The sequence below is a fragment of the Pagrus major genome, chromosome 1 (genome assembly GCF_040436345.1).
Source record: "Pagrus major chromosome 1, Pma_NU_1.0".
NCBI lineage: Eukaryota > Metazoa > Chordata > Actinopteri > Spariformes > Sparidae > Pagrus > Pagrus major.
This window is the reverse complement of record NC_133215.1, coordinates 5,608,757-5,627,073: the sequence shown is the minus strand read 5'-3', so window position 1 is coordinate 5,627,073 and position 18,317 is coordinate 5,608,757. Positions and strand designations below refer to the sequence as shown.

The 18,317-nt window shown below is 42.7% G+C and overlaps 1 protein-coding gene across 1 annotated transcript in view; it reads right to left on the bottom strand.

Moving 5' to 3' along the window:
- cacna1ab (calcium channel, voltage-dependent, P/Q type, alpha 1A subunit, b) overlaps nt 1-18,317 on the bottom strand; it is a 121,073-nt gene that overhangs the window by 54,998 nt on the left and 47,758 nt on the right. Inside the window, exons 4-21 of the mRNA XM_073489847.1 lie at nt 17,318-17,409; nt 16,973-17,125; nt 16,471-16,658; nt 13,870-13,973; nt 13,595-13,710; nt 13,418-13,462; nt 12,896-12,988; nt 12,296-12,490; nt 10,037-10,149; nt 8,882-8,994; nt 8,137-8,268; nt 7,969-8,041; nt 6,883-7,003; nt 6,598-6,665; nt 6,296-6,402; nt 4,141-4,294; nt 870-1,459; nt 356-663 (exon numbers count right to left, since the gene is read on the bottom strand). Of these exons, the coding sequence (XP_073345948.1) occupies nt 356-663; nt 870-1,459; nt 4,141-4,294; nt 6,296-6,402; nt 6,598-6,665; nt 6,883-7,003; nt 7,969-8,041; nt 8,137-8,268; nt 8,882-8,994; nt 10,037-10,149; nt 12,296-12,490; nt 12,896-12,988; nt 13,418-13,462; nt 13,595-13,710; nt 13,870-13,973; nt 16,471-16,658; nt 16,973-17,125; nt 17,318-17,409 (2,765 nt within the window). The remainder of the gene's footprint in view (nt 1-355; nt 664-869; nt 1,460-4,140; nt 4,295-6,295; nt 6,403-6,597; nt 6,666-6,882; nt 7,004-7,968; nt 8,042-8,136; nt 8,269-8,881; nt 8,995-10,036; nt 10,150-12,295; nt 12,491-12,895; nt 12,989-13,417; nt 13,463-13,594; nt 13,711-13,869; nt 13,974-16,470; nt 16,659-16,972; nt 17,126-17,317; nt 17,410-18,317) is intronic.

Sequence of the window (18,317 nt, the reverse complement as noted above, 5' to 3'; positions counted from 1 at the left end):
TCATATTGAGGAGAGTTGGTCAGTTCTGTGAGCTGCTGATATACAGGAGCAGCTCTACAATGCTTAGACTGTTTGTACCAAAAAGACTCAATCCTAAATATAAATGGGCGACTGAACTGTGTGTGGAAATGTGGTGTTGGGTAGGACAGGATCCCAGGGGAGGACAAGGCATTGGGACAAGTCCTTAATCTCTTTGAAATTACGTAGGAATATTTTATTGTCTCGTATTTGCTTAACTAGAAAAAATCAAGTCATTTGTGTACAGCCTATTGTCGTCTTTGTGAATGCCAGGGGATTTGTGAATATATACCTACTTCTACCCTGGTTTACACAACTGATCCCTCCAGATGCTCACCTTGCAGGATAGCGTTGGTGGAGGGGTAGGGGTAGACAGGTGGCATGTCTATCTTTGTGTACTCGGGTTTGGCCATGCTGGTCAGGATCAGGCTGTCCATGCTGTGGAGCAGCGTGTGGGTGTCGGCGTCGCGGCAGTTCAGCAGGTTGTTGACGTGGTCGGGATGGTCGGGGTGATCCGGTGGGAGGGCGTACGGGTGCTCGTGGGCGCTGGCCAACTTGCTGTTGTTGCGGAAGTTGTCCAGGTCCTCGTTGTACTGCTGTATGGGTCGTGTTGTGGAGAGGCTGGGACAGGTGCTGTGGTGCTCCCTGGTTGGAGGAGGAATCGGAGACAGAAGGCATGAAACAAGGACGAGGATGGAAAGCATTTTATCAAAAACACCAGAATAGCACCATATTTCACAAGATGTGTTCTGTGTGCAGCAATCCCTTGTCCCTCAACTGGCTTTTAATTCTTGTCAGGTTGTAATTTAAAAACATTTCACACAGAGAAAATAAACCCTTCCTTCACTCACTTTCTGGTGCGATGTCCTCGGCTCCTCTCCTGGTTGCCATGACGATGCCGTCTCGTCTTCCGTCCCTCGCCGTCCGCACCTTTCTCCCCCTCTCCCTCCGTCCCCCTGGATCTGTGTCTCCTGCCTTCCTCCCCTTCTTTGCCTGCCCTGCGGTGCTGCCTGGACCTCCTGTGTTCGTTGCTCCCCTCTACCCCCTCGCTGTGGTGGGGAGACACGCTGCGAGCCTCCCGGCCCTCTCTGTTCCTGTGCCTGTGGCCCCGGTGGCTCCTGTGGCCGTGCCTCTCCTCCCCTTGATGGCCCTCCACGTTGCCCAGAGAAGTGCAGCTGAAGCCGTGCTCCATGCGGGTCTCGGCCGGCTGGCCCGTCACTACGCCGTCTGGTCCGACGGCTTTCTGATGATGGTGGTGGTGGTGGTAGTGGGTGGCTCGGCGGTAGTGGTCGATGTCCTGGCGCCGGTACTCCTGGTCAAGAGGCAGCTCACCTGGCTGGGTCTTGTTGGTGTTGTTGTTGCGGTTGTCCTGCGGGTTGACCACCAACGGCCGATCAAGGTGGGTCTTCATATCACCGCGTCCTTTCCGTGGATAGGACACCTGAGTCGAGGTGATAGGGTAGCAGATGGGGTGAGTGGGTGCAGCCAAAACATCAGATACATCTTAAAGGATTAAATCAGATGAAAGAAACATTTCTCTACTTACCTCCAGTGTTATCTAGCCATGCATGATATTTTTGGTTTCATTGTCCAGGTTTTGAGATTAAGCAGCAAAGCTTCTGCTGGCACCATAATTGAATTGAAGTAAATTTATATGCGGTGTTTAAAGTTTATAAATCTTCCATTTGATTAATTTAACAGCTAAATTAGAGGCAGAATGAGCAGGATTTGTTAGCTGCGGTTTGTAAACACATCGTTCAAAGTTGGCCCATCCTCCGCCGGCTTTGCCACATCGTTGCTTCCTCTTGGATGCATGCTTACAATCTGGCACCTGGTTCCTACATTTTTATAGAGTCCCGCCCTCACACCGTGCACACTGTTATTGATTGGGGGTTTAATTCTCACTGGCCAAAGGTTGATGTCCAGACACGTCCCAAACGTTACCAAATCAGAAAAGTCTATGCATTAGGGTTTTCTGGGGGAAAATCTGCCTTTACGAGATAAGGTAGATGAGGTTTTTTCAGTTTGAGTGCTGAGAAGTTTTTCAGATGGCAGGAATGTTTAGAAGAAGCACTGACACAAAATGGGCCACAATACGAAGGTGAAACATTTACTTTTGGTTTCAAACTTCCAACTTTCAACTTCAAAAAAGTCCAATAAAAAAAAGCATTTTGTGAATTTGGTTTAAAAAACATCTTTCTGCGACAATAAAGGAAAAAGTTCTTATTTCCTCCTTGACTTTCATACATATTTGTATATGTAAAGCTGGGTTGTAACAGTTTTCAAACTCAGCAGAATGCATGACAGTTGCATTTCCATAATTTTTATGTTTCAGTAGCAGTTTGCTTCAAAGCTGGCACAAAGGAGGCCGACTGTGACCTTCATTCAGGGCAGTTCATACCTGACTTAGATCTCAGTTTACCCAGAATAAACCCTGAATTTGCAACACTTGCACAATCACCCCCCCCCCCCCCCCCCCCCCCGCCAGGTTCCCTCCCCTGAGCCACAGACATACACAGATCGGCAAACAGTCCACCATTTTTGGCTCCACATGAGCAATTTGAAATCCAAATTGTCATGAATCTCTCAGAACCACAAAATGGCAAACAGATCCAGCTGTGAGTACACAGTTTGCCGAGCCATATCCAGTCGACTCCTGATCATCTTCTTTTTGTGAAGTGCGTTACACTTCACCCCGCTCCAGTTTAGAGTCCGCTGCCTTCTTTGGGTACAGCTCTGGATTTTTCTCTGCATGCCCCACTTTAATAATGCATCGCTCCCAAGCACGCAGCTTCAAGCCGTCCCATATAGCAGCGGCTAGCGCAATAATAACACTCTTTCACCAGGCTTAAAGGGACATTACACCCTGGAATCAAAACATCATGACCCAGAATACACAGTGGTAAAAAAAAAGCAGGTCAGGCTCTTGTGTTAAGTCTAGTGTTGCTGCTGTAGATGATTATACATTACATACAGATGTGATTAAAGAGTTACTTAACACCAGGCTGAAAAGTAAACATCACTGCAGCAGTGTGAGAAGTTGGAGGTCAGCTGAGATTAAATAACTCTTTGAAAATGAAAACATTTTTCTGATGCTGTGGGAACATGCCAGGCAACCAGTTTTTAATATATGAAAAGTGATTTTAACGAAAAGCAGAGGAATGCCAAACAATGACTGGTCACCAGGGATGAAGTTCAACTTTTACTGATCACAGATGGATGTTTTCTGTAAATTCTGTAAAGATCTCAGACAAAGATCATCACTTTATTTACAGAAGAATGAAGATAAACTTCATCTCAGGATTTTTGGCAAACCATCAACTTCCAAACTTTAAGAAGAAAGTCTCCACCTTCTTCAGTTGTTTAGGAGAATGCTGTAATGCTGTTTTGCTGTGAAGCTCCAGAAAATGTTTTGTGGACTACGAAACATCACCTGACTTTTCACCAGCAGTTTTCATTTTTGGGAGAATTTTTCCAAAATTTTGGGGATGTACAGATCAGTTGGCTCGTGATCTTTGGCTATGTTTTGATGTCACTTGACGCAAAACTACGGAAGCCCAGAGGGGCAAGTGAGGACATTTATTTTGCATTTTCCAAATCAGATCTAAATTATGACTATGAGAACTGGTGGACAAACAAAGGTTTTGTGAGGAAATCTTTGATTTTTTTTTTTCATGTGTGAAAACAGGTGAATTTTTCTTTTCCAGGAGACAAAAAGTTTCACGTGTTTCAACAGTTTTGGCAGGAGAGAAAACTGTGAAACCAATTTTTTCTTCCAGGATAATTTTTTCCCCATGTGTGAAACCAACCATCCACCAGTCCTCAAGTCATAAACACAGAAGAGAAATGAATGTAGATCAGACGAAGGAAATGAATCACCAGAAACCTTTTTGTCCTCACTTGCCCCTCAGGGCTTCCGTACAAATCACAAGAAATGTTTAATCTAGAAAGTTAATGAGACGAGATGATTGTGAAGTGAACATGGGTGATAATGTCCCTTTAAGATGTTATAAAATAACCAATGATATCACTTTACAACAGATATTCACCATATATATATCAGGAGTAGACTGCATATATATGTGTATATGTGTGTCTCCTTTAAGGGGGGGGGATCCTCACCTCATCTCCCTCCCCTCCCACCTTCCAGTCCTCCTGCTCCAGCTCGTTGTAGAGCGCCTCGCGACTCGTCATCAGGTTCTGCCGGCGGATCTCGCTCGTCCTCTGCTCCCACACTGACTTGTTGCCCTTGATGTGGTTCTTCTGCTGCTCCTTACTGTTGGAGGGCGGTGGTGAAGTGGCCATGGGGGGGATTTAGAGGAAGAGAGGAGAGGTTTGAGAAATAAATACATCGGGAAAATTAGGAATCATTTTATATGTGAGGACTATTTGTACTGAGAGTGTTGCATTCTGGGTTGTTTTGATCCTTTATGCTGCTGGTCTAGGGACTTTCTATCATCAATGTTTTACGAGTGCTGTATACAGCGCCACCACTCAACTCTGGTCAACTTCAGTACTGCATCAGAAATAAAAAATCTGCAGGACAAAAACTTTTTTTTATTGACGGGACACCTCCAGCTGCAAACGAGGTCACTTATTCCTCTTTGTATTATTAATTTATAAAAACCATGGATGTTTTAAACCTGTACAACCATTTCAGAGGCTGTCTTTACGTGCGTGAAGTCATCCAAATGTAGGACAGGTTCATGTGCAGCGAGCCACTAAACATGGAAAGGTTTTAAGACTTATGCACTCGGTGAGCAATTTCCATTTAAAATGATTGGGCGCCATGTGCCAGTCCCTGTCATACAACCCTGATTCCCAAAAGAGTTGGGACGCTGTAAACAAACTGTTTACAGACAAGAGTTTTATAAAGTGCGTCCATATCCTTTATACAATCATGTGCTCGACAGCTGAGCCTTTCGAGGCTAACAGGTAATATCCAGTATTATCCAAACAGGTGTTTTTGGAGCATTACACAACTTTCCCAGTCTCTTGTTGCCTTTGTCCCAACTTGTTTGAAATGTCTCGCTGCCATTTAATTCACAGTTAGTATATATTTACAAAAATCAATGAGGTTTCTGGGGTAAAACATCAAATAAATGTTGTCTTTGTGCTGTTTTGAATTGACTATATGTCAAAAATGAGCAGCAAATGATCACATCCATGGTTCATATCTGTCCATAAGCGTCCAGTAAACCCAGTTTAACAGCGGGAGTTTTCTGTCGGCTCATCCATCATGTTTTAGCTGCCGTGAAGGAAGTAAAATGAGAAAGAACAGAACGCATAGAAAGCTTATTTTGCTGAATTAAAAGCAGAATGGGGGAGTCTGTCAAGAAGCCAAGAGGAAATTCAGCGTCCCCTGAATGTGTTGTGAGGTTTCCAATCCAAAAAGAAAAAGAATGTGACACTGAGAAATGTTAACAAATCGTTCACTGGTCCACAAAAACAACCGCTTAACAGAGTTTGCAAGTATGTGACCAAAAAGCAGCTGAGGGAGTTTCCTGTTGTGTTACTGTAATAGAGTTCTTCATCTCAAAGGCTTTAAAAGTCAGAAAATGGTTGAAACTCCTAAAACTATAAAAAATGATGCATGACTGCAGCACCACACTGCTGCTTTAACATTGTAATTTTGCTAATATCTGGATTAATTGTTCAGCGCTCGTGACAGATTAACAGACATCGCTGCAGTAAAAAAATCCACCAGCTTCTAATCTGGCAATCAAAGTTCTCGCCAAAAAACGCCTGAAGAGTCCGGTGACTTCTAAAGGAGCAGCAGGGTTTTTTTGTGAGAAATGGTTTTTGATGTGTCCTATTGTCAGCGTTTCTGCTGCCAGGAGCAGATTTTTACAGACTGTCCGCCTCTCGCTCTTCTTCACTTCACAAAGCCCTGAATCTGTTCCTTTCACTCCCAGAACAATCGCTTAATCATGTTTTTAGAGGATGAGAACGGGGAGAGTGTGATGGTGGGTGTTTGTGTGTGTGTGAGTGTGTGTGTGAGTGTGCATCACGTGTGCATGAACGCCTGCCAATCACAAATGTTAGAAAAGAGAGAGCTGAGAAAGAAACAGTGATTTCTGTGTGCAGTTTTTTACAAAAAGAGCGAAGAAGAGAGACTTTTGTCTAGAAATGAGTGCATGTGGGTACTTTTGTGTTCATGTACGCAAAGTATATATGTATGTATATATTTTGCATGTATTTGTGTTTTAGACGAGTGTATGCACGTGTGTATTTGTGCATACAAGTACATTTTGTGAATATAAGCGTGTGTACTCACGCAGCGATAGACAGGTTGGCAGCTGACAGCGGGCTGACCTCTGCCACCTCCTTAGCCTTCTGCATTGCTGTCTTCTGATTGGCTGCTTCCTCCTGCTCCTCTTCGTCCTATTGGAGAAGAAGACAATCATCTGAGTGACTTGAATCTACCTTACATTTCAATAAACTGTGTAAACCAGGATAGAGGACGATACAAAAGGTCATTGTTTGTTACTAAATGACCCAGAAGATATCTTTCAAAGATTAAAATATATTACATAATAAGGCAGAATGTATTTTTCCTGCTCTGTTCCTGTGCTGTACCTTGGTGAGCTCCTGGGCGTTGGCCAGATTGTCGACAGCGATGGCCAAGAAGACGTTAAGCAGAGTGTCTGTGGTGGCAGAAGTTAAGGAGAAAAACTGCTGCCAGGAGAATCAGAGAGGAAGAAGAAGGAGTGGAGAGGATACAGGGAAGCTGGAAGGCAAGAGCCTCATCTACATTTCATCATCAAAAAAATATGTCTCTGTGCATTTTTGTTTTTAGTATATTTACATATATGCATATTGTACATGTGCATATGTTTATGTGTGAGCGTGAGGGCAGGATACAGTTGCCAAAGAGTGTGAGGACGATGAAGAAAATGGAGAAGACCATCCCTTTGTCGTTCACTCCTCCCTGGGACTCGATGCCGTCGTACATCACCATGTTCCAGTCCTCTCCTGTCAGGATCTACACAGAGAGAGAAAATAAGTGAGGGAATAAATCCTACTGGTGTGGATATTTTTTTAAAAAGAAAGAGCCAGAATTTAGTGGTATCTATTCAGAAAAACAGGTTAAGATTGAGTGAATGTAAGCCTGTACGTGAAAACTTGCAAAAATGAATTAAATCCATTAAAACCCTTTAATTTTTTGTTTTTCTAAACAAGGGGAGGGCGAAACAGGGTGTATTCAGTTGGTTGTAATCTGCAACCTCCCCACTAGATGCCACTAAATCCTACACACTGGTCTTTTATCTGATAATGAGGCCAATTTTTTAAAGTTGTGATGAGTGTATATGTACTGTATTCAACTGGATAAGGATTTGCATTCTTTCATTTACATTTCACACAGTGTCACAACTTTCTGTAAATCGTGGCTGTATACACACACACACACACACACACAGCTGTCCTCTGAGTCACTCAGAAAACAATACAACAACACAAACGGCTCTTTACAAAAGCTGTCTGCCCGTGTGAGTACAGAGAACACAGAAACACGGAGACCGCAGTCAGAACTGAACAACTCATCTGACAAACCGATGACATGACAACAATGGACATCGTTAAAAAATTTCACTCTCGAATAAAAAGGGCTTCAGCTGTCCCGATCGTGTACGTGAGTGTGTGCTGTGTGGAAAACACACTAACTCACTGGTGCCACATTTGCAAAAAGGGCAGCTTTTACAAAGACACTCTGGAATTTATTTAGCAAAATAAATCATGATTGATTCAAATAAAGAGTGAAGAAAACTGACATCAAACCCAAACTAATAATGTTCGTTTTTGTCCTGGTGTCGAATGAACATGTAAAAGAAAGTCATAGCAGGATTTTTGGACATTAAATCATTTATTATGTTCATGAAAAAGGTCCATATCGGCCACATCATACCAACAATACCATACAAAAACGTGTAATAAGTATCTCCTTCCTACCTGAAACACTGTCATGATCGCTGCTGCAAAAGTGTCAAAGTTAGTGGGAGGGGTCCCGCCTTCAAAGTTGAATCTGAGGAGGAGAAAAGAAAAGAAATAAGATGACACGTACAAAGACAGAAACATAATGATGTGAGCTTAGTTTTTTAAGTTTGTGTTGATACTGACTGTCCTCCAAACAGCTGCATCCCCAACAAGGCAAAGACCACGATGAAGAGGAAGAGGAGGAACAGCAAGCTGATGATGGACTTCATGGAGTTTAACAGAGACACCACCAGGTTACGAAGAGGAGCCCAGTACCTGAGGAAGAGGAGGAGGAGGAGGAAGATTAATTGAAAAAGGGAAAACAGAGGTAACAGAGGTATTTTAGATACGGTACTATTTCTAGTACGGCCCCATAAACTTGTGGCCCGCCGTCTCTTACACCAACATTAATTAAACACGCCACAGAGTCGGGTCAGTTCTGGGCAAGGCCGGCTCGGTTCAGTCTGAGAGTCAGAGCTCTAATTAAAAGAAAGTAACAGGAATGCTAACTTACTGTCCAGCTCAGACTGTATAGAGGACTGACCCTTACACCCTGGTGGCAGCCACCCTAAAAATATAGCTTCATGATTTCATTAGGTAACCCCACAGAGGGTTAAAGACTCATTTTTTCCAAGTGAGATTTGTCCAAATGAGCAACAGACCGATGTGCTTCAGCCCAATCCAATTAAAGTTCTCCTGAAGGAACGTCAAAGAAGTGTTGAAGTGTCAGAACCAAGAACAGTTTGGATGGTCCAAAAGATTTTCAAATTAAAACTCCAAACTCTTTTTTTTCATATCAGCACCACAAGCTCAGTTTGTCATCACGATCCTTCTTATCATCACTGTTTCATGTGTTCGTCAGTGAGATGAGTGAGAGAGAGTTACTTACTTTGTGACTTTGAAGATGCGGAGAAGTCGCAGAGCTCGTAACACACTGATCCCGAACGACGTGCCCGGTTTGATGGTGGCCCACACCACCTCGAAGATGCTGCCCACGATTACCTGAGCATGCACACAAACAAATGCAACACCGTCAGCAGCTGTTGAGAAGTTTCAGGGTGTTTGACAACATTTTTAACTGTTTCGGGGAAAATTGTGTGAATCCAGTTTAGAAGTGGGTCATAAATCGGAGGCGCTTTGAATCCCTTACAGAATCTTTTTAAGTTTTGCTTCCAACAAGTTAAAACTAGAAAACGCAATAAACATAAACTCGGCCATACTCAGAACTTGTACTTGTGAAAGTCGTAATACCACAGTGTAGAAATACTGTGTTTCTAGTAAAAGCCATGCATTTTAATGTTTAATTAAATACAAGTCCAAAAGTATTAGCAACAAAACATTCCTGAAGTACCAAAAGTAAAATACCCCTCAGGGTTCAATAAAGTTTTATCTTAATCTATAATATTAGAGCATAATTTGTATTATCAAATAAAATCTGCCTCGTGACTATAGTTGTGAAATATATTTCATGGAGTAAAAAGTGCAATATTTGCCTCAAGTAAAGTGCAAAGTACCTAAAAACTGTATTTAAGTACAGCACTTAAGTGAAGTAAGTACAGTAAATTTACTCAGTTACTTCCCCCCACTGCCTGCAGCCATCTCTGACTTTATATAAGCTTTTTATGAGGTGTTTATTAGCATTTTCTGATTAATAAACATTAAAATCAATCCAAGAACCAACAAAAAACACTTTGTAGCCGAGTTCACCCGCTGCCAGTTGCCTGAACACAGTATTACACGGCGTCCATGTTCTGCACATCAGCATATAATATGAAGTAACCTGCCGATAAAGCCTCTGTAACTATGTCAGCGTGAACAGATCAATGTGCAGTTATTGCACATGTGCTGGTGACAAACAGCACCAGGCTGGATCCGCTTCATTGTTCATTTGTCGCACGGCAACACGAGAAAAATCTATTTCTCAAAATCCGTTGATTAAATGGAGTGTTGGATTTGTCATCAAAACCTAATAGTTATGGGCATAATTTGTTTTTTTCACTCAGCTACAGAGTGTGTGTGTGTGTGTGCGTGCGTGCGCACTCACCACACAGTCGAAGCAGTTGAATGAGGAGTGGAAGTAGGGCTTGGTGCCCAGACCATACATCTTGATCAGCATCTCGGACATGAACAAAGCGAGGAAGATAAACTCTGCATAGACTGGAGGGAGGAGAAAGAGAGAAGGAAAGGAGAGAAGGAAAGGAGAGAGGGAGGGAGGGAGGGAGGGAGGGAGGGAGGGAGGGAGGGAGGGAGGGAGGGAGGGAGGGAGGGAGGGAGGAGAGTGAAGCAAAGAGGAGGTTAAATACAGAGAAAGGTGAAAATGAAAGGGAGTGAGGTCGAGGAGGAACGGGAGAGAAAAATGTAGATGAAGCAAATACAAAGCGCAAGAGAGAGAGATGAAGTCAGATAAAAAGACAGAGAAAGTGAGAGAGGAGAGGAAAATCAAAGGAAAAGAAGGTAAAGAGAGTCACAGAGAGAGAGAGAGAGTGAAATGAGTGTAAGTCAATAGTGGTGCGAGCCCAGCAGTGTATGACAGTGTGGTGATGAATGGACTCCATCAGCAGCTACAGCTTCATATGCTAATGACACTGGACACCGGCCAGGGCCAACGAGCTGAGGCCCTAGTGTGTGTGTGAGTGTGTGTGTGTGTGTGTGTGTGTGTTTGTTTCCGGTCATGTCAACAGCAGCAAGTGTGCATCACTGTATATAACTGACACAGGTGAGTAGTTACAACTCTTACAAGTCTCGGCTGCTACAAAGCTCAAGCTGAAGACAACAAGGTCTAATATTAATGTCTCATATCTGAAATGTTTCTTTGCAGTGATTATATTGTCAAGCCGACATCATCAAAATGAAACAAAATAAGTGAAAAACATTTATTCATCCTCAACAGGAAGATGTAAAAGAAGGTGATGATGGATCAGATGCTGGTTATCAGAGAAAAAGCAACATGTTCCTGCTATTTAAAGGCGATAAAGTTGTAAATGCGTTATTTGCACGTGTGGGCGGAAAACAGTAGATCTGAAGTGTGAAAAGAAAATGATTCAGATTGGGGGTAAGGTGTGTGTGGACGCTGTAAAATATACTGTGGATTCAGCTGAATTTAGGACATAAAGGTACAGTCATTTCCGCCTTCGGTTAAACAAAACTGTCCTAAAGTTAGCATCGAAAACAGGATGTTATGTCACACGCCTGATGAAAATATTAAAGAGATACTGTCGCGCTGTTGTGCAGGCTTTAAAAAGAGATGGAGCAAATATTCATAGAGACGTGTGTTTGTGTTTGACCACGCCTTGGAATAAGACCGATTAATATTTGAAATATAAACATCAATATCGTCTACGTATAATCCTTTAAAACTGCCCCGTATGCTCTTAAAAAACAAACGCTTACAAACAAATGTTTGCTTTTTTGTCTTCAATATCACTTTTCAGGACAAGTTGGGAAGTTATTTATGTAAACATTAGCAGCATTAAATTAAAGTTACCATCCATAGTTATAATATTGATAAAGTTGTAGGTTGTTTTTTGGACGTCTAGTTAATAATGTTGACATATTGTTGCAGTCTCACAGGGGTTTTGCTTGACCAGTCACAGAACTACAAGCTACAAACCAAAACTAGAGCCACGTTCCTGGAGGCAAAAGTAAAAGTTTCTCAGACAATTCCTGGAGAAGTTCCTGTCGTTGATGGTATACTGAAGACTGCAGGGGTTTTTGTACTACACTAGTTCCAAACCTGATGGTACTAAAGCTTCACGGAGTGTTGAGAGGCCTCTTTTATGTTTTCAGGAGTGAAAGAAAACTTTTTAAAGAATGTACAGTCGGCCTTGTGCTTCTGCGTTTCATTGATTTCTGTGAAGAAATCTAAGTGAAACTGTTCTGTTAAACTGTCTGGTAAACAGCTCTGTGCTTCATCAGAAAAATATGCAGTTAAAACATACCAAAGAGCTAACAGAACAATGGTCAAGTGTCAGGGAAAGGAAAGAAACTAAAAAAGAAGACTATTAAATATGTATGATTGTTCAAAATAAAATAAAAAAATACATAATACAGACAGAATTATATCAAAAGTTCCTTAAATATCAGGAAAACTCTTCACTAACATCCAAAATTCATCCAAATTGTTGATTTTACACAAAGTTCCTGCAATTATAGCGTTCATTATTTGGGTTATACCTCGAATATAATATGAAATATACACAAAATACATCACTAGTCAGAGCCGTCAGTTTACTAATGATAGTAAACTGCTGTACAGTATGTGTGGATGTGTAAATGTGTACTTTCATGTTGTTAATTTACTCACAGAGGAAGTCAGAGAGCAGCTCCGGCTGGTTGTAGTGCACTGCAGCCACACACATGGTGTTGAGGCCCACCAGGCAGAGCACCGTCCAATAGAAAGCCTGCGTCTTCACTATCTTGCGGATGAAGAATCGCATCCGTCGCTCCGTCTTATTGTAATTGCCGTCCTTACCGTTCTTTATACTGGAGCGGGCGAAACCTGGAGGAGACATGACAGTCCATCATCGAGTCGACTGACCCATCACCACCCCGACTCTTAGAGGACATACGGCTCATCATTAACCTAAGATGACATTCACCCCACCATCAACTAATCATTTCTGCTCTTTTGTCAGTTGGCAGCAGGAAGTATCACCTCAACGTTCATCCTTAAAACTGGCCTTGTGGTGTAGAAGTTTCTGTTTTTTTGCATTTCTGGCTTGAGGTACCCAGAAGGTTTTACATTTTGTTGTTTCTTACTGCAAATGTCCTCACATTTAACAAACAAAAGCGCCTTGAAAAGAACAGAAACTTCTCACCTGATCACATGACCTGGTGCTGAAATCACTGGTGTGATAAAAACTTTCTATGCTCACATGTCTCCATCCCTCTGTTTTTTTCTTACCTACTGCATCCCCCATGTTGTCCTCTCCTTCCTCAGGGTTCAGCAGCTCCGTCTTGTTGTTTTTGGTTTTGATGGTTGGCCTTCGCCTCGTACCTAGCGTGAGAAAAAAAAAAAATGGATCGTTCCTTTCGCCCGTCTACCTCTCAAATGTTACTGTCTTTGTCCTTCCCACAGTCTGTCACTTGTAGGTGTATTGTGCTAAACAACACATTTGCACATTTAACCGAGCCATTCTGGAGTTGCTTAGTCATATTGTGTCATGCATAGCAGTTAGCTTAAAGATGCTTTGGCAGTCTACAGTGTCTGGTGTCCTCCTCCTCTAGGAAGGAGCGTCAAAAAAACAAAACAAGCCATGCATCTTGGTGGATTTGTGCAAATTTCCTCATGATACAAGCTGTCACTGTTGATTCTCTATGTAGCTCCGTCTTCAGCTGACTGCATGAATGTCATTAGCGTGGTGCTTTTTCCCTGTCTTGCCAAAGTTTACAATACAATTAAAGAAGAGAGAGGAAGGTCAGTTACCATCAAAGTTCCCTGTGGCGTCGTCTTCAGCCAAAATCACCTCCTCTGCACAAGATAATAAGACAGGAAGCCGTTAGCACGCCGCACCAGGATTTAGTTTGGTTTTCTCACATTCAGTATGTCTTTACATGGAAACGAACAGTGTGTGTGTGAGTGTGTTTGCCAGTGTGCACTGACCTGCTTTGCAGATCCACTCCAGGTATCCGTTGAGCTCTCTCTCAATCTGCTGCTGTCGCCTCAGCTTGAGGAACTCGCTCCTGTTCTCCACTCGCTCTCTCTCTTTGGCAAATTCACTGCGGACACATTTTGTAATTTGTTTTTGCTATTTCAGTTTGCTCTTTTGTGAATCGAACGAAACACAAAAAATAAATCATGCAAGAATACCTATTTTAGTGTTTTATTTAAAAAAGAAATAACTGCAAGTGTCCACAGACAGTTAAAGAAGACCATACCCTGAGAGTACACCCAGCACCAGGTTGAGCATGAAGAAGGAGCCGATGATGATGAGGGGGATGTAGTACATCCAGTTCCAGGCACTGCCCTCCACATCGTTACTCTGCAGGACACAAACAAACACGGACAGACACAGATAGGCGAGTTATTACTGATAATCTGATATAAATACAGATATTTCAGATATATTAATATCGAGGTCGACAAACATGCTAACATTTCAGACTAGCAGCTTTCAACAGAGCCTCGCTTTTGCCTGTCGTATTTGTTGACATGGCCAGAATTAATCAGTAAACTTTAGATTTTTACCGAAAAAATATTGACGTCACATTATTTCAGAGGTTAACTACTCGATTCTTAACTGTGTTTGTTTGGATGTTTGATCTCCAACAGTAACACTTGCTACATTTCTTAGTGAAATAAAGTCTTGGTGACGGTTGATGCTTCAATTGTTTTAATTCTAAATATCCCGAATACCAACTGGTACTGTGCACCTTCCTACTGAAATTACTTGCAAAAGAAGAATTTGAAGTTAAAAGGTCATGTTTGGATTGTTTGGGATTGTTGGTCGGGTTGGCCGCCATCTCACAGCATCAGTATTTGACGATTTGGGAATGAGACTCAAAAATCGACTTTCTCCCTAGTTGGACCTTTTAAAGGAGAAACAAAACATGTTTACATTCAGTGTTTTAATTTGTGTGTTATTTACATCCAGGTTCGCTGACTAGCCGTCTTCTTCTTTGCTGCTTTTGATGGCCCGTTAATGCCACCACGCAGCAGAATAGCGCCACAAAAACAAGGCAGCAACTAAAAACATCACTCCAAAGCACTACTAGTGGACAAAAGCTCCACAGGGTACCTTTAAATGTAACTCATTCCTCTAAACGATTTTAAAAATATTTTATTGTGTAACAGATTTTAGCTGTTGCAGTGAAATCCATGACTATTATTATTTCCAAGTGGTATTAATGTTGGTGTCGCGGCCGTAAAGACAACTGGATCGCTTTCCATATTCCACAGGGTGGCAACCAGCAACAACATTAATTTATTCAGTCAGTCTATAATGGAGACACAAAAACAGATAGAAATGGTGACAGACTGGCAGCCTGACCGGAACGTCAGTCTTAACTCTACTAGGAGATTTAGTTTCATCAAAATTGCACATGAAAATGATGTTTATAGGCGACCAATCACACTCTGATGGTGTCACAATCAATTTTACATCATAATGATACGTTACCGCAAAAACACCTGTCATCTGCCAGTTGAATTAAACTACCTGTTTAATAAAAATACAGCTCACTAACTGAAGGAACAAAGATGAGCTGACAGATGTTACCAATGTTCTTGTACTGCAGGAGAACCAAGCAGAGCTGGAGTGTGCGTGACATGCTGGCTCAGGAGTGACCCATTTCTTAAACTTATTTCTTTAAAGACTGACCTGGATGCAGAGACATTGTGTTTGCAGAGACACCCACCGTGCACAGTGTTACGTTACAGCAACGGCTCTCACAAACACCGATGGCACTGAGGTGTCTGGTGAGCAACAGCAACAGCAACAAAAACTGACTGACACTGTGGCACTTCCCCTCTTTCACTAAACAAACCCAGCTGACAAGGAGAGAAATCAGGTTTAGTGGAGGATATCGTGTTTCTGCGACCTGTGTAACGCCTAAATGGAACTATCAGCTGATTATTATCTGCCGCAGGAGTGCTGTGTGCATTTGTTAGGGTTTTATACCGCATGGAACGGCGCAAGCAGCCCGTTCTCTATTAAACTTTCATTGGTTTCCTCCTGACTGCCTGTGTGAGAGTGGAAGTCAGCCTCCATCCATCAGAAAAGATGTTAAATATAGAGCGAGACGGACCAGAATAGAGAGTGGAAGAGAAGGAGGCGGGGAGAGAGAGAAGGAGAGCGACTCCGAAAGGCAGGAAAAAGGATAGATGAGAAGACGGATAAAGGAAGTCGAACAGAGGATGATGAAGCGAGTAGGGGCTGGAAAATGGCTTTTTGGACAAATAAATGGTGTTTAGAATCAAATCTCAAACTACTTTATGCCTCATTTAGCTGAATGAAATTCAAGCCAATCACCAAACTCCACACCCACCCACCGCTGCCAGTCCATGAGTGTGCTAAAAAAAAACAGTTCAAACCTAATACACATCAGAGAGAAACAGGAAGAACATCGCTATTTGTGATAACTGGGAGACAAGATTTGTGGTTCATGATGGCAGATTCTCGGTGGGCGTGGACAGCATAACTAACAACAGATGTCCGCAGTGAGTTTGAGCCTCGTCGTAGGTAAAAATGTATGTACAGACCAACAATAACACTGCATTGAAAAACGCAGCCTTCTCATACATTTCAATGAAATGCTAATCACGTCATCTGGCAGCGCACTACGTTGGTTAGTTAAATATACGCAAGTGTAAATACGTCGAAACATGAATGGTGCAAGGGTGAATAACCACTAAACACAGCACTCGTGGACTCAGCGGGGCTGATCGCTCCACTTGGTGCCCCTATGTTCAGAAAAAGTGCCCTCTTGGATGCCGCTATGGTAGCTAAAAACATTATAAAGCTGGACGGGCTAACTCACGAAGTAGAGCATGTCTGTCCATCCCTCCATGGTGATGCACTGGAAGACGGTGAGCACGGCGAACAGGATGTTGTCGAACTGGGTGATGCCGTAGTTTGGTCCGAGCCAGCCGCCGCTACACACCGTGCCGTTAGGACACAACCTGGACGGCAACACTGTGCCACATGGTAATTCGTCCACCACTTCTCCTGTTTAAAGAGAGAAAGATAACGTTGGATCAGAAAGCAAAAACTTTTAACAATCACATCATGTTCCCTATCCAAGAGGCTGGTAGTGTAGTGACTGTTCTCACAGCCTCGTTAAACACTAGTGTCATTAATATCATGATTAATGGCTGGTTTCACATTGGTGTGCATGTTCCAGGGCCCCGGTACTGTGCATGATGGGGCTCAATACAATACAATACAAGACTTATGCCTTTACTTGATGGGCCACATGTGACTTTATTTTACTGACTTACTTATTTTACGGACATGCTAATTTTTTCTTAATTTTTTCTTACGTGTGACTTCATCGAAGCAGGTAGCGTGGAACTTTCCCATGTAGAACTCCAGGCCGATGATGGCGAACATGAGGATGGCCACGAACAACAGCAAGCCGATCTGCAGCAGGGGGATCATAGCCTTCATGATGGACTTGAGCACCACCTGCAGGCCTGGAGGACACGACGCACAGAAACAATCAGAGGAGGAACTTGTGGCATCGTCAGTCAACGACACGTCTGAATCATAGATGAGGACTGCATGTTACTATGAACTCGGCTGTGGTCGTTCATTTCTAGCCATTTACTGTAGTTAAAACATCCAGGGCAGCGTGCACACAAAGACACACAAAGCACAGCACTTACTGGGAATCCCAGACACCAGTTTCAGTGGTCGCAGCACTCTGACGGCTCGTAGTGTCCTCAGGTCGAGCTGAGACCCCACTGACGACAAAATACTGCAGAGGGACAGCAAGAGAGAGGGAGAGAAAACAGAGAGAAAGTTCAACAGGCTTTCAAATTCATTAAATTTGCTAAAACATGCTCGATTACACACATATGGAGAGAAGGCACAGGAATGTTAATGCTGGGGAAAAAAATAAACAATTAAATGAAAGCTGTAGAAGTTTCTTAATGTAAATCACCTGCAAATCGCCAAAAATGAGCACTAAATTCAAAATGGCCGACTTCCTGTTGGGTTTAGGTCGTGGCACCAAGAGACTTTTTTGTAGGTCCAGGTGTGATACACATGTCTACCCAATTTCATACATGTAGGTGAAAGCAGTCCCAGGGGGCGCTAGCGAGCCATTTCGCCTCACCCTTGGCCGAAAACCATGAAATACATACATTTTTTTAAAACATGTTTACGGCCTCAGAAAAGTGATTTACTGTGGACGTAGAAATAAAAAAACATGTTTTCATTGTGTCTGTTGGTTGGTTGGTTGGTTGTCAGCAGGGCTGCACGTAAACTACGGAACGGATTTTCGCAAAACTTGGATGGAGGATGGGTCTCGGCCCAGAATAGACCGCATAACCTTTGGTGGATAAAGGGACAGATCCAGGATTGTTATTCTTCTCGTCATTGTTGTTTATTTCTCCGGGAATAACTGATGGATCTTAATGAAAGAAATCAGGCGTATTTAGGTGGCTGGTACTGTGAGTATACAGGGGGACAGCTGGGCCTTGGAAGAGGTCAAAACCTCCAGAGCAAGTGAGAAAATGGACCTTGATAGGAGGTTGTAAATCTTGTAAACAACTAGGGTTTTTAAATTTGTGTTGAAAACTTAAAAAACTGACAAATGATAATGATTCTGCAGCTTCACCAATCTGATCCTGGCACACGAAAGCCACGTTAGGTTACCAAGCA